This window comes from Pogonomyrmex barbatus, unplaced genomic scaffold (assembly GCF_055798465.1).
Source record: "Pogonomyrmex barbatus isolate J1 unplaced genomic scaffold, ASM5579846v1 scaffold6, whole genome shotgun sequence".
Lineage (NCBI taxonomy): Eukaryota > Metazoa > Arthropoda > Insecta > Hymenoptera > Formicidae > Pogonomyrmex > Pogonomyrmex barbatus.
Genome location: NW_028297160.1, coordinates 2,298,926 through 2,314,770, shown reverse-complemented (window position 1 = coordinate 2,314,770; position 15,845 = coordinate 2,298,926). Strand labels below are relative to the sequence as shown.

Here is a 15,845-nt window from a genome sequence, read left to right as displayed (position 1 = left end):
CTTTTGAGCCTCGCTGACCATTCCAGGGGAAGATTATTCGGGATTCACTGCAAATCCATCCAGCGACAGGGACACAGCTCGATGGAAAAAGTGCCGAAAGGGAATAACACCGATGACTTCCCGGAAACGCTGAATACTCCACCACCGATGTTCTTTCGTAAAGAATAAACGCTGCCTTTATTGCCACTTCGGTAGCTGCCTGTCGGTCGACGCTCGCCGAGTTTACGCGTGTTTCTTCAGCGCGACGAATGCGAGAGTTTTCTCAAAGTTACGCGCGCACGATGTCTGGAGCCGTCTGGGACGAATGATGGACGTGCGAAAGATGCGCGCCTGGAATAGAAGCGACGCGAAACAAACTCGGTGAACTTAAGTTAACGAGCGAGTCACTCACTTCAAGCGGCATCTCTCCGCATTTATCCTTCACAGGAGCAGCAGTCACTTCGCACTTGTTGTCTCCTTCCCCCCCCCTCTCCCCTTCGCAAAAGCAAGCATTGCATATAGCAGCGAATAAACGATCCATCTATTTCATCTTAAAGCCCGAAAGTTCTCTTCACGGATACGCTCGTTCTTCGAAACTTCTCTCATGGAATTCCTGATCCTGACGCAGCAAGAATTTACTAGTCGCGAATGCGAAAGGTACCTCGGAGTGGAAACAGTTGGTGACGTTAGAAGTTAAAACTGTGAACTCGAAACATCTCCACGGCATGTGAAAACCTTCCTTCAATTTAACGACGAAGTTCGCAAATTCCTTTACGACTGCGTTATATTTACTTATTATTATTTATTATATTTTATTACGATCTGCGTTGTTTCCATTTCTCTTTTTTATCCTGCTTCGTCTTGATTACCGCTATCGATACAAAATTGTCATCGATTCCGACGCGATATCAATCGGCAATCGCGTTTCTACTATTGTATCAATGGCGACGGAACGACCCGAAGCCGCGGTTTTGACATTCCGTTGCCGTCCCAGACCATCAACCTGCCAGGGGTTGCGGCTAATGTCGTTGATATTCAGGACTCAAAGTGCGAGGGGTCGCGTTAATGTCACGGGAGAGGGTTCAGTGTCCAAGAGGGCTCTGTGCGGTGGTATCCACCCCATGCGGCGGACATCTCGGTCTACCAAGGGACGAGGGAAAGCGTTGAGGATTGGCCCGGGGATCGCCCGGGTGCGAGCCCGCGCGAACCGCACAGATAACCGAAAGGGTTGCTCCACGGATGTCGCTGGATGTCGTTTCGCGACAGTTTCGTGCCCAGTTGTTCCGGACATCCGCGCTGCGTATCAAAAAGAAAGAGGCGGTTCTCGCTTCACGCCGCGGATTTATCTCGCTTTTCAAGCCCTCAAGATAAAACGAAGACTTATCTTTGGCTGTTAAACGGAGCGAGAGAAAGCTCGGCGCGAGAGAGATTTGGCCGTACTAAAGTTCGCACGAGTGCCTGGCCCCTTTTTTTTTTGCGATTCTCAAGCAGCCGATGTAATCTATCGGAGAATGTGTGGAAACTACGTGAGAAAATATATGTGAAAAGAAAACGAGAGCGTTCTGGATGTGGAACGTTCTTTTCGCTGCACGATCTTTTCAGGATTATGGAAGAAATTGGACGAAACGGTTGTAGCCTCTTTTATATATCCGTAATTATTCTGATTCATATTTCTATCTAATTATATTTACTAATAAAACTTTTATTAAGAAGGTAGTAAAAAAACAGTATGTTAATACATTTTTATTAAGAAATTAAGTAACTCATAGTTAAAAGTTATTATTTTATGTAGTGTTAACAAAGTTAGAGTAAAAAGAATAAAAAGTAATTCTGTATCAAATATATTTTTCTAAAAATATTATTAATAAATTGAGTTTAAATATTTTAATACTAATAATAAATTTATAAATAAATTTTAGCAATACGTTTATTATTATTGCAAATATTATTGTGTTGATAGATATATAAGGAAATATGAAAGAATGTAGCGTAATGTTAAAACGTTTGACGTTACTTTTCCTTTTATCAAAAGAGCTTCTAACTTAATATTAAAGTTAATCTCTACAAGAAATAATCATAGGAGTTCTCAATATTATTCTAAAACAAGTTTTCTAATCTTTAAAAGCCGGCCGCAGCAGATAACAGCGGTGTATCATTGTGCGAGAAGAATTCGTTCAGTACTAAAGTCGCCCCTGGCCAATCGTAAATTTAGCCGATCCTGGATGCTTCCAATATCGACCATTGCCATCGCACCACCCCTGGCCGCGTTCGCATCCACAAACCCAGCCACTACCCTTTGCCCTTGACATTCAACGCAATGGACGATTACGAGGCCGAACTTTCATCCCCTGTAACGACATCGTCTAAAGTTTAAATTGCACCCCTGCTAAAACGCATCAGCATATCGCGAATGTGAAAAATATTATCCATCCGATATTACCTCACGAATACGTTTTTAATATTATCAGTAAATTAAATTAAAAAACAATATGCATGTACAAAATGATTTTGAAGCTTAATAAAATTATTTCCATCTAAAAATATCTAATACACATCGTAACAAATTTTTCGACTATTTCACATGTAAAAAATATATAAACGTTAAATGTAAAAAAATAGAGCTGCAATATTAAATAATAATTTTCTTAAAAATTAACAATACAAATAATATCTCAAAACTCCTTCGATAAAAAAGTTTGAATCAAAATGCAGAATTGATTAGAAACTAAAATAAAACGCAATAAATAAAAAAAAGTATTATATAATTCAAAATTATATAAAAATTTCAAAATTTATCAAGGCACGTTTCTCATCTCTTTTCTCTCATCTCGGATGCATCTCGGTAGAATGCCCATGGTATTTCTCAGACGGGAAAATATCGGTGCCCAGAAATACGAGTCACGCGGGTTATACGACGTACATACCTGAGACACCATGCTTCCTGCTCTCCAACTATCTCTGGCACTTCAGTCAGGAGAGGACCGGGCGGCTCCATCTTGGTGACTTTAATAGGATGCCATTCCGCTGGTCCGGACAATGCGCGGCACCACCCTGCGGAATCTCTAGGTTCGCTGTCGCTGCCGCAAACTCTCCACCGTGTTAAATTAATGAAAATTCGATGGTAATCGCCATCGCGTGTTCAATATGAACGAAGACTGTATCAGAGCTATCGGATTGATTTTCGACTAGATGTTGAGTCAAAGAAATTTGTCAAGTCAAGTATCGACGGCTTCTTCAAAGAGATTAATACCCACATACGAAATCGTTATTTCAATCAAGTAAGATAAGATATAATAAAATAAGATCGATAAATATCTTATCGATACGTACTCGATATATTACGTTAGATAATGATAAACGATAAGTATGAATAGCATCGTTGCAAAAATATCTGACCGTATCGCATGCGCGCGGGTGTGATTAGGCTTTCTCACGATCATCCGCTGATCACAATTAACGACTTTGGCCTTTTCTCTCTTAGATTTCCCGGGTGCTCGCCTCGTGCTCCGAATCACGCGAGTTACAGTCGTAGTTAAATGCTAAATCCGATGATATACAGCGACTTTTACGATAGTTAAAGCCAAAGTTAAAATCTCTTCGAGTCCACGCGTAGAAACGCCATCGCGATTGTGATCCCGCATACCAGGCAAAATTGTTCGGCAATATTTCACGTTGAACAATATTTCATCAGAAATACGGTGCGCCGAGTATTTCGCAATATTTGCGCAATAATAGGTTCGCCATCGAGACGACTCCGTTCACTCATCGCCAGGAAGGAGGAGGGAGGGAGGGAGGGAGAGGGGAGGGTGAGCGATTTTCATCGATCGGTTGTCGGTATCTCGCAATTTGCCGCGCGACTGTGTGCAGATACGCGTTTAGTCCATCCGACGATTGGCCAAGCTGCTAGGCCGCTCACGCAAAATCGAAAGGTCGACGTGCCTCCTCCTTTGGGTGTGCGTGCGCGCGCCTCCTTCTCGTGAGAACCGTTTGTCGGAATGATTTTCTCTCGCGGACAGTGCGTGCGGCTGAAAGGGAAAGCCACCGTCGCACCTCTCGCCGTCGCTCTTGACCGAAACGTTATATTGACCTCCCGCAGGCAAAATCGGGCGTTCGCGCCCACGAGCGTTTCTTCTTCCTCGGTCGGCCCTACAACCCGCCCGGTAATAGCGTAATAAATCTACCAACTTTTCGCAGTGCTCCCCCTCACGGCCGCAGCCGATGCTCGGGAGCTCGTTTCACGCGAGCGACTTCCCCCGCGCCGCATAGGGTATTTCGGGGACACTCCATTTCTACTAGGAGAATTTATATCTTAATTACCGGTACACACCAAGAGATACTTTGGTCTTTAATCAGTTACGCCTAACGGTGGTGAACTTTCTCTATCGATCATCTCACACCTCTCTTCAACCGTGATCAATCGTTAAAGATCTCCTCCCCGTTGTATTATCCTAAGCGTGATAACTGAATGAGATAAACGGAAAATTATTACAAAGCATTATTCTACTGATGCACCTGATGATGATCACTTTGTTTATAATAACACATTATCAGCGCAAAAAATCGCGCTTGGCTCTCCCATTTTGTGTAGATTTCTTACCACTTGAACGTAAATTAATATTATTATTATTATAAAGCATTAGTGTTCATTTGTTGACACTACAACTCGCAAGAAAAATCTCATATCTTGCGAGTACAGATCAATTTGAACTATCGCTTGCAATATCCCGCACGCGTTGCTGGAGGTCTGCCTTTGGCGAACGAAGAACGCAGACAGATCGATCCATTGTGCACAAGAACCAAATCACCGCGCGTAACGCGCCTCGTATTCCAACTATTATATTCCAACTATTTCTCTATCAGGATTTCCCCTCGCTCAGACTCCCTGTGGGAGACAGCGAGGGAAAAAGCTGACGCGCGTAGATGTCTGCTTGAACAAAGACGCCGCGCGAAACGCCGTGGTAAACCGAGAGAAGAAGGAAAAGCGTTATCAGCCACGAAGAAAGAATGTCCGTCGTAATAAGTTTCTGCCCGTCTCGTGCCATTCTGCATTAATTACTTGGGATACCGACGAAAATCTCAGAGTACCTGGAAGCTGTACAGCAATTACGTCGTACACGACCGGAGAATTCCACGCACAAGAGATTAATGCTCCATTCTAATTACAAAAAAAAAAAAATCCAGATGTTAAATTGTGCACAGAAAACGTACTCTCTCCGGCGGTTGATCTCAAAAATCAAATAACGTATAATGTAATCCTACTTAAATATTTGACTAATCTTTTTCATACACTTATTCCGTACACACGCGTATTCGTTATTTGTCCAAGAGAAACTTTCAAAAAATATAAAAAATAATTCTGCAATTTCCCCTGGTCGATTATTCTTCGCTCATGACTTTTTTATTTTTTACGCCGTTCCTTTATCTCTTTCAAATCGCCTAGCGCGTAATTCTAGCGCTTATGATATCTTCGTTTCGTCGTGAATAAAGAAGCATCTCACCTTGGGTGGGACGGCGAGATTTTCTCGCGATATTGCAACAGCGACACTTCATGAATTTTAATATCCGACCCGGCAGTTTTCAGCAAGTTCGACATTAATTCGCCGGTTCAGATGAAAGTTTTACCTATGTTCCATCCTCGACGAGGATTATAGAAATTCGAAGTTCGTACGAGCGTAGGTATCACGTGATCGTGTAGTCGTGTAACGGAGAGAGAGAATACCGGTCCTGAGCGATTCACGAGAAAGGGAAACACGGACATGGAGCGTTTTATCGTTTAAGGAGAGGACAAAAACCGGTCGTCAGACGAAGGGAAACCCGTAAAAGGCACCCCGAGAGGCGTTTCGTCGCAGCCCTGCGTGTATTGCGCGTTTCGCGCGACGAAAACGGAAACGGCACCGCGTCCACTATCATTACTTTTCGTCCACAGAAATCGTGTTCGGATCTCGAGACGTTAAGCTCTTCGTTGTCCTTCCCATCGAGCTTACACAACTTTTTTTTTTTTTGCTTTCTAGGCGACGTGTCGGACGCGACCGCACGAGGAGGACCGACATTTGTCTCGCCGATTATGACTCGTTTCTTTTCTTTATTCTTTCCCCGGCGTCGGTCTTTCCCCCATTTTCCCCGTCAAATGCTTGACCGCTCATTGTTTCAGTTGCGGCGAGGGCGCTTTGTCTCGCGAGACCACGATTTGTCAGAATGACGCACGACAGGAAGTGGGTTCCCAAAATATATGGCTAACCGCGACAATAAAAAAAGCACTCTTGATTTCGAAGGTAATGTTGAATTTTATGCTTCGTAATATTCATTTCCGTAATATTAATTATATTTTTCGTTAATTGCTTCTCTCTTAATGTCAAGGAGAATATCTTTTTATTTATTACATAAAATCAATTTTAAAATGCAAATTAAATTTTATGGCATGTAAAAATGTTTAGCAGCAAGAAAATAATCGCGTTATTTTGAACAATTCGCAATAATTTAAGCATGCCTCTCCGCTGACAATTGCTTTAATTTCCATGACTCTTTAACTTAATGAGCGCGAGAAGGAAGGAGGAACCGTTGCTCATTATCATTCATAATCCTGTTCGTCAAAGAGAGGTCATCGGTTGTTCCTCTTCATAATGATGATGAAGATGAGGAGAAAGCACGCATCTGCTATTTCTGATTTCCTTATTTCCATTTCATCGTTATTAAGAATTTATGCGTACTCACGAGAAAGTGAGCCTCTATTGTAAATATAAAAAAAAAACTACCGTTACTTCAAACTGTTTTTAACTTTATGTTTTAATGGACTATATTATTTTTTATAGTCCATTAGTTCACTGATAAATTCATACGAGCATGAAAAAAAATAAAATCTTTAATTTATAATTTTTCTATTATTTATAACTTATTGCACAAAAGATAATTATTCCCGCGTTATATCGCACAAATAAAAACTATTACATCGTATAAAAGATATATCAACTGTCTAGCCGCGTCCATGCTCTTTCCTTCGCCCTCGGAAAAAAAAAATGGAGATCTGTATATATCAAGTTCACGGACAAAAATACTAGTGTGCGTGATGTGGGGCGAGAGAAGCATAGAGCTATCTTGCATCGATCCGATTGAGGTAGGTCGAGTTCTCAAGGGAATCACGACTCTTATCCCAGTTCAGGGATAAATTCAAGGACAGTTTGGCTTTCAAAGGCCACCATGACGAGAGTCACATATTTCGTGTTATCACACAACGGAAGAAAAAGTGCTTTTAATCTCAATATTAATAATAAATGTCACAATAATAAACAGTAAATATTGTCAAATATAACATGAGAATTATTCAAGCTCTTTAACTTTAATATAAAATAAAAAAAACGATGGTCTTTCCGTCTTATTTTTTAAAGAAAAATTTTAATTGAAAACAATTTAATTAATCTAATTAAAATTGTATTCAAAATCTTTAAAATCATAAATACCAATTTTGTAATAAAAAACACAATATAAAAAATAATAAAAATTATTCAATAATTCACACAACTTATTATTTTATGTTAAAGTGTATTCTCTCTTTTTGTGTTTCCTCCTCCTCCCCCCTTTTCTCTCTCAATCTCGCGAATAACAGCACGTTGAATTGCGCGAGTTACGCAACAGGAAGGCAAACGTTTAAGCTAATGACCTTTAATGCAAACCTCCATTGTGCGCGGAGAGTGTCGAGTCTGCAATGAGAATTAACGCACAAAATATGGTCAAAAAACAAGAAAGAAAAAAAGGAATTATGAAGAAAAGTTGAGATTAAAGAGTAAAGAAAGAACAGATATATATATATATATATATATATATTCAATATAACTCCTTGTAAATACCTATTTTCTAATTTGATACAAATACACAAAATCTTTTTTAAAATTTTTAATCAATAATTTTCTATCAATATTTTAATAGCTGCTATATTATTGCAACATATACACTGAACTGTATTTCCACGTGAAATGATTTCACTTTGACTTTTAAACATAAAAATTTTTCAATTCAATAACAATAGAAACTTTAAAATTTAATCAAAGTTTAGCAAAGATTGATTAGGGTGTATATTTCTCGTAGTACCAGTTTCTCGTTTACGTCGTAATGAAATTATTATAGTTCAATTTAAAATACTGTTCGAAACACGAACGACCAAACTCTCATCACTGGCTTTGAATTTAATCAACGCTACCAGCGAGAAGCAGGAAGATTACTTGGTAACAACTACCTCAAAATAGTGTGATTATTCTTGTATTAGTTTGTTCACGAGTTAACGGATCTTACGTTATTGTAAACACGATCAAAAACCTTGCTAATAACAAAGCTTTAACGACTTAACAATTAAGTATGTAGAACTAAATTTAAAAGACATAAATGTTAAAATTAATAATTATTACTATATAATAGTAATAATAAATCTTTATTTATATAAATTTATATAAATTTTTATTTATATAAATTATTTATTATGATAAGTAAATAATAAATTTTTCTTTTAAAAGATCATTTCGATATCATTTACATTATATAAATCAATAATAAATTTATGTTGCATCTATGTTTCATATATGAAAAATGAAGTAATCTTACTAAACATTCTATTTATGCATCGAGACAAAAACATATTTTGATATAAATCGAAATTTTCACTTTGAAAATAGAGGGAAATAAGGTCAGATCAAATATAAATAGCATTTTTTATTAAAGTTAAGCGGAAACATCGATAAAAATCAATCTTAATTCGTTAAAAATCAATGTCTATCATTCCAACGAACGAGACGACGCAAGGAGATCCGCAAGGCATCGCAGAAGAAAGATCTCGCTTTTCATCTCTTCCAGACCGACTGAATTACGAGAAAAGCTTTTCGACGTCGTTCTTACAAGCGGCCTTTTAATTAATCTCTGCCCCCTCGAACACGAGTATCATTCAGAACTCTAGCGCCACTCAGCGTAGACCAATGAGGGTTCTACGGAATCCTCGAGAAAATTATCCATTCTTTGTGAGACAAACCATTTTTATTGGTACGATTTTTAGTTTTCTTTTGCTTCCTTTGTTTCACGAATAATCTCAAATAAATCAGTCGAAATATTAATATTTTAAATATTAATATCTTAAAGCTTGAGCATATCAAAATACAAATAATTATTTTAATGTATCTTTGCATTAAACAGTTTTATCTAGAAAAAAATGAAACAAGAATTTATGAACAAGTTACATTCCATGGCCTTGCCAAGAAAAAGCGCAGTTCGCGAATGTTTGCTAACAGAATGATCTCTTATCAAAGAGCTGTGATAATGAGAACGATATAGTGCATTCAGCGGCGAAATACAACGCTCAACCTAAGCGTTGGTTTCTGTGAAACGCTTGATGCATTCTCAAAATATATATTTCGAGAAGAAGATCTTACTTTACTTTAAAATAATATTATTAAAATATTTTCTAAAAAGATTTATTATTTACAAGTCAATCATTTTCAATTAATTATTCCAACTTATTGTTATTCATTTTTGAATATTGCAAATTATTTATATATCATTCATTTACGCAATTTTAATTATGCAGAAACAGAAAGAGGTGAAAGAAACGGAGTATTGTGCGCTTGACATTTTGCCGGCTCAGTATTTTCTGCAAGCCGGCGCCGCTGACATTCGATGCATTTATCTTCGTCACAGCGCTCAAGAAACAATATTTACCGAGCCGCGAGATAAAGAGCCGCGGCAGACTGCAATAATAAACTATCGCGCCGATGTAATGCTTAGCGTATCGAGTATTCGACGAAATGATAATATTCGGGTCGTTCAACCGCTTCGCGCGCACCTCGGAGAGACAGAAGAAACTCACGAAGCTGCGGAGGTTACGTAAAAATAAATTGAAATTGCGCGCACGAGGCCCGTTTCCCCCGCAACGTTACGTAAAAAAATATTTTAATTAGCTGGACAATCAAAAAAACCGATAAATAGTCATGAATTTATGACTTAAAATTATAATGTATATTTATTAAGGAAAAAAAAAAGTGAAATAAAATACGCGCGCGCATGCCGTAAATGTCGACGTTGTTAGCTGGAAACTTTGAATACGTGAGACATCGTGTTATTAGTTTACAAACGTTGATCGCTCTTGTTACGTGCAAAGGTGAATAAAACCACAACGAGACAAAGTATAAACGAACACTAGCGAGCGGTCGAGTCGGGAACCACTCCTAGTTTTCAGTGTCTATATAAGCCACGTGTCGAGTTACTATTATTGCATCGCGGCACGCCACTTTCCCATTTCCGCTGCTCCTCCTGTCCGATTTATCGTTGAACATAATCGTGGGGTCGTTCACACACAAAATTCGCAACGGTTTGTCGCAATTTACGCACGCCTCCGCTCTCGCCCTCCCCCCCCCTTCTCTCTCTCTCTCTCTCTCTCTCTCTCTTTCTCTTTCCTAAAGAGCTTTCATATATTTTTACAAATTTTCTCTGTAAACGCACGTATTATCGATGCAAAATTCGCAATTGAAGCGAAACAGCAACACCCATGAGAGTTCGAGACGTCGACGATAGAAGTGCAAAGAACATTTGGAAGATTCTTTTTTTTTTCTCCCCTAGCCTCAACAGCGACGGAGGGATTATAACGGAGAAGTTATCGCCATGACTTCCAATTCACGGCGGCAATCCCCGAATCTTAAGTGACTCCAGGGAACGCCATGGTTGGCGCATCGGTATTCACCGCGTAAAAGGCAAACCTTTGCATTTCGCAATTCGCATCACACCGTTTTCGCATCGCGCAGCGCAGAAAGGGGTAAGCCACCCTCGATACCAGAGAATTACGCGCGCGCACGGACGAGAGAGAGAGAGAGAGAGAGAGAGAGAGAGAGAGAGAGACAGAGAGAGAGCGGGGCGATCGTTGCAGGGACGCGGTTGCCATGGGAGGATTCGGAGGGTGTTTCGAGGGCTTCTAGCGGTTTACAATGGTGCCCTGGTTCCTCCAGTCCCCCTCTTCCCCCTCTCCATCCTCTCCGCCGTTGCACGGCGATACGTGCATACACGCACGTACGAGGCACGTTCTCGCGCGCGCGCACGCCGAGATCGATCTCCCTCGAGTTACCTAACGGCTCTCGTTAGGCCGGCCGGCCGGCCGGCGAAGCTGAGAAAACCGGTATTATTGAAAAACTGGAACCAACAGCCGTCGCCGGTTCGTCGGCGGAACACGCTCGAGAACGGAGAGCCTTATTGCGCAACATTCGCCGGAGTATGGCACAAAAATAGTGCACGCGCACTAGTCATTTTTCTAGTGCTGCGACGTAAGGCGTAAAGGAATGTAAAACGCATTAAGTAATGGTAATTACCTACGATATTTTGATATTACCGACGAGACAGCAGAGAATATTAAATATCCCGTGCAAACGAAATTATTCCTAATAATAATAATAATAATAATAATAATAGTCATACATTTGTTTGTACATTTAGATAGATATTCTGATATTGCTACATATGCCACGGGAGACATTTTGCTGCCGGCTATAAACGTGAACTATATAATATATATAATATCGAATCGTAATAAAGCGCACCATCCCCTAAGATGGACAAAAAAATATCGCAAGGTCTAATAAAATAGCTAGGACAATTTTATTGAACGCGCCGCGACATAAGAAAGTCGCAAAAAAGTAACCGCCTTTGTTTCTTTTCTACGTCGATAATAGCAGTAATAATGTCGAATAATAACGTAACGAACGTAACAACCGGCAACGCAAGCGTGTTTGTGCCAGGAACGCATCGTCTCGCGTTTAGAGAACGCTAATTAGCTGCGTCGTTAACTTCTTCAGGCTCGTGCGCTCTGGCAGGTTTCCTAACGAAACTACAGGGTGACTCTATCAAGCCAAGTCATTTGGAATCCTGCAGAAGAGCGTACTCTAGTACAGAGGGGAAAACCTACTAGCTGCTTTACCAGTTATCCTTTCTTTCTCCATTCCCGCAAACAAGCACCGAAATGGCAGGTAATTTGGAGGTCGAAGCCAAGTCCTAGGTCAAATTTTGTTAGGTATTACGAAATGGGGATTGAAAACGTGCATCATTTATGGAACCTCCCTTCTCATGAAGGTTACTTTCTGCTACGTAATAGATCCAAAGCAGATGCAGAGCACTTTATCGATGCAAAACATTAAAAGCTCTCTCATTCATCGTTGATGATACCGAGATTATGAGCTATGGTTATAAATTGAAATGATTATCTCATTTATAATCGTTGCTGTATAATTCTCTATAAATTCATTTAAATAATCTATCATATTCGTTAATAATGTACGTTTCATAATGCGAAAATCTATACAATCGCAATTATAATATTTCAATTAATTAATTAATTAAAGTACACAACACATATTTCATAATCCAATAAATCTAAAAATATATTTATATTCTGCATCAACGTATCTAAAGATAATGCTTTCTTCAAAGTTTGTCTCATAAATGCAATATTCATGAACCAACTATAACGTTCATGGTTGCACTTTTTCAACAGAATTTCACGGATTTCCTATTAATTTCGAAATAACAATTTGTTTATATATATATATATATATATATATATATATATATATATATTTATATATATAAATAATATATATATGTATAAAATACTATCTCTTTTTTCTCTTTGTCTCCTTTTTCCTCTTCCCCTTCCTCCTTCTCTTGCGATAAAAATACTCAAGGAAAACAATTAAACAAGGTCATCTGCTAACTAAGCAGCAGCGTAAACAGATAACTTTGGTAATCCGGATCAAGTTAGCCTATGTTAACGATATTCTCCTTCCGGATCATAGTGCTACAGTGATACAGGTGATGCAGGTGGATAAGTCAATTGACCTAGGATTGACGCTAATTGACGTTGGTGTAAACGACTTTGTACGATAAGTAGCAGGTCAAGGGAAAAGCATAAGAGAGTAAAGTAAAAGTAAATTCTTTAACGTTGGCATGATATATAGACATACATACATACATACATATATACGTGCATGCGTGCGTATGTGCGCGCGCAAAGACACATGCACCCTACACGAACTGCCCCGGTATTGATTTCCCTGCGTATTTGGGGTAGGACGACAGTGTTACAGCACGGGTGCGAAAGGATTCGCCGGGGCGTAGGCTTATATGCCTGATTTACGTGCGTGGAAAGGATGATCTCTCTCTCGGCCGAGATTAATTTAACGAATTCCTATGGCGAGATTAAACCTAGTTGCTAATATTAGTTTAATCCTCTATAACCGGCTATTTAAAAAAAAACGATATAAATCGATAATGTATATATATATATATATATATATATAGCAAGAAGACGCATATAATTAAAGTTAAATCAAACATGCTAAATTATTACACTCCATTGTTGCGTCCTAGAAAATAATTATTTTTCTTTCTTTCGCTTCGAAGTTAATTAAAAATTAACTTTTGCTCCGATCGCTATGTTGCGTGACACGTTTCGAGTGTCGTAATCGTCAACAATACAATACACTTAGCGAACGGTCCGTTTCAAAGAAACGCTGACAAACAATTGTAATTCAAACCTGAAATTTACCGATATGACAAAATGTAAGCAATTAATTACTCACCTTAATATGATAGGAATTAAGCTTGGTGCGGGGCAGACTGTTGAAAGCGCTGAAATCCAGACGACGCGAGAAAATGCCATTGGCGCCGCAGCTTTGTCTGCAAGCAAATAAAATGAAGTTTTAGTAGACATTAAACAAACACAACGATAAAAAGACCGTGGGCTATTATCCATATTGTGCGCGTTCCGATATATTTACGTTTATTTTCGCTATGGAAATGGATGCCTGGTAGAGAACGTGATCATTGATATCAAACGACATGGGTCGTCAGAGTCGTAAACGAATCCTTTAAAGGACCTCCAATGGAAAAGTTCGTATTCCAGTAAGTTTTTCGTGATTCATAATAACTTCGGACCCTCTCGTTTGACAACTCTCCCTCCAAGCACGCTAGTCGTACGACCCTCATCGTGCAAGGCTCATGCTTCCTTTATGCATGTGCGACGATGAAAGCGAACACGAAATATCTCTAAGCACGTATGTGTGCCGTTTTTTACACAGCCCTATATCAATCGTCATAGAAAAAGCCAGAAGTTTCCCCGAGCAAAGGGGCACAATTTACCATCGATAAAAACGCGTTATAGATCGATTACATCATGGAATAAACTTTATCAAGCAAAATGTTGATTTAATTAAAAAAAAAAAATCTAAGTGCTTTCTAAACTCGTGATTATTCTTACGCAAACGAAAAGTGTAATTTTTACGAAAAGTTAAAACCAATATGAGCACAAAATTAATATCTTTCATTCGTCTTCGTCTAATTCTTTAAGTTGTAATCGCAAAAAACGATAACGCAACATCCTACAACAATGTGAATTTAATTACAGCTAATAAAGCGAGAAAGAGAGAGCAACGCTCGATTAAATGGGAAGATCAATCATTTTCTACAATCGTATATTTCTAGCATCTACAAGCAAGCACATCGGCTTCTTCGTTGCGCAACGCTCAACATAAACACGAATCAATGACGGCCTCTCGGGCTCGGGTTCGGGCTCGATAGAAGAGATTCCGCTACAGAGGCACGGCAAATTAAAACGATAAAATAGAACGACAACAGGCGCCAGTGAGGTGGCCTCTCCAGGATACTCGGCGCGAGCGGGAATTACAACGACGACCATAATGGTCGCTTGGATCGGGCTGTGCAACATAGTTGCGTCACCAGGAAGACGAGCGAGCGAGCGAGCGAGCGAACGCGCGAGTGATAGGCGTCAACATAGTGACGAATAGCAAGGTGGGGATCAGTTATGACCTTGGCCTCCACTCTAGCGAGACCGTTCCTCTATCGCCGCTTGTATTGGCTGTTTGGCAATGTCAGCCGAGGGTCACGAAAATATTGCGCACCGTCGAAGGCAGGCAACGGGTTTTCGGGAGGGGGAAACGTTCATTTGCATTATGCAACGTGCATTCGATTTGTAAGTCTGTTATCAGAGAACTGCACCGTCGTCACCTATCGTGACCGGTTTAATTTCCGAATGCGGGCTACGTAAATTCTCGTAAACAGAGGTTGATGGAACGTAATGAGTAATGAGTCGGTTACTGATTCCGTGGCGATTCGAAGCGTCAGTCGTCATTCCCTCGGCTTTGTTGACTCTGCCAGCCTCGAAGATCACTGTAGTGTAGCCTTGAATCAGGCGAACACAGATGGAGATTTAAGAAAAAGTTTGCATCTCTACGCGAGATTGTATACGTTAGAGATAAATTCACATTTGACAGAATTTGACGACAAAGTAGTAACAATAATTCCCACGCGTCATAAAGATTAGAAGATTATATTCCGAGATGTGATTACGGTCTGAAAATCATACGCTACGAAAATATAAAGTTCATTCTTCGTCGCTCACGTAACTGGCGCCAGACGTTATAATTCTACCAACCGTCACAACAAACCAACAAATAGCGTGTTTGAGTCCAAGTATAGTCTATTTTTATATCGCGCGCGTACATCTTGTAATATATCTATATTATTACATTTCCCAAACGTCGTTATCTGATTATCGGATCTCGCATCGATCGACGCGCTTTTTCGATCGCGTTCGATCGTCACGGTATTTAAAAGCTCTTCATTAGATCCGATGATAGAATTTACATCGGTTGGTCGCACGATGACTAACGTGCCGTTATGTAACGTGTTGTTATGAAAACTTAGTTGCGACAGGCGCGTAGCTACGCGCGCGGGCGCACGGAGAGTTTCGCACGAAGTAAATAGCGCTGTTTACACCGCATTATCGAGATTAGTCGACAATGTAGAGGAGAGCCGATAAAACGCAAGGAACG

At 39.7% G+C, this 15,845-nt stretch overlaps 1 protein-coding gene and 1 long non-coding RNA gene across 2 annotated transcripts in view; both read right to left on the bottom strand.

Annotated features, from left to right (window-relative positions):
* LOC105427907 (headcase protein) overlaps positions 1-15,845 on the bottom strand; it is a 166,327-nt gene that overhangs the window by 128,137 nt on the left and 22,345 nt on the right. Inside the window, exon 2 of the mRNA XM_089082573.1 lies at positions 13,575-13,671. Within this exon, the coding sequence (XP_088938699.1) occupies positions 13,575-13,671 (97 nt within the window). The remainder of the gene's footprint in view (positions 1-13,574; positions 13,672-15,845) is intronic.
* LOC148935086 (uncharacterized) lies at positions 1,743-8,367 on the bottom strand. Its single transcript, XR_016140643.1, has 2 exons — positions 2,904-8,367; positions 1,743-2,327 (listed from the first exon to the last, which is right to left on the bottom strand). It is a non-coding gene; the product is annotated as an uncharacterized LOC148935086 (long non-coding RNA).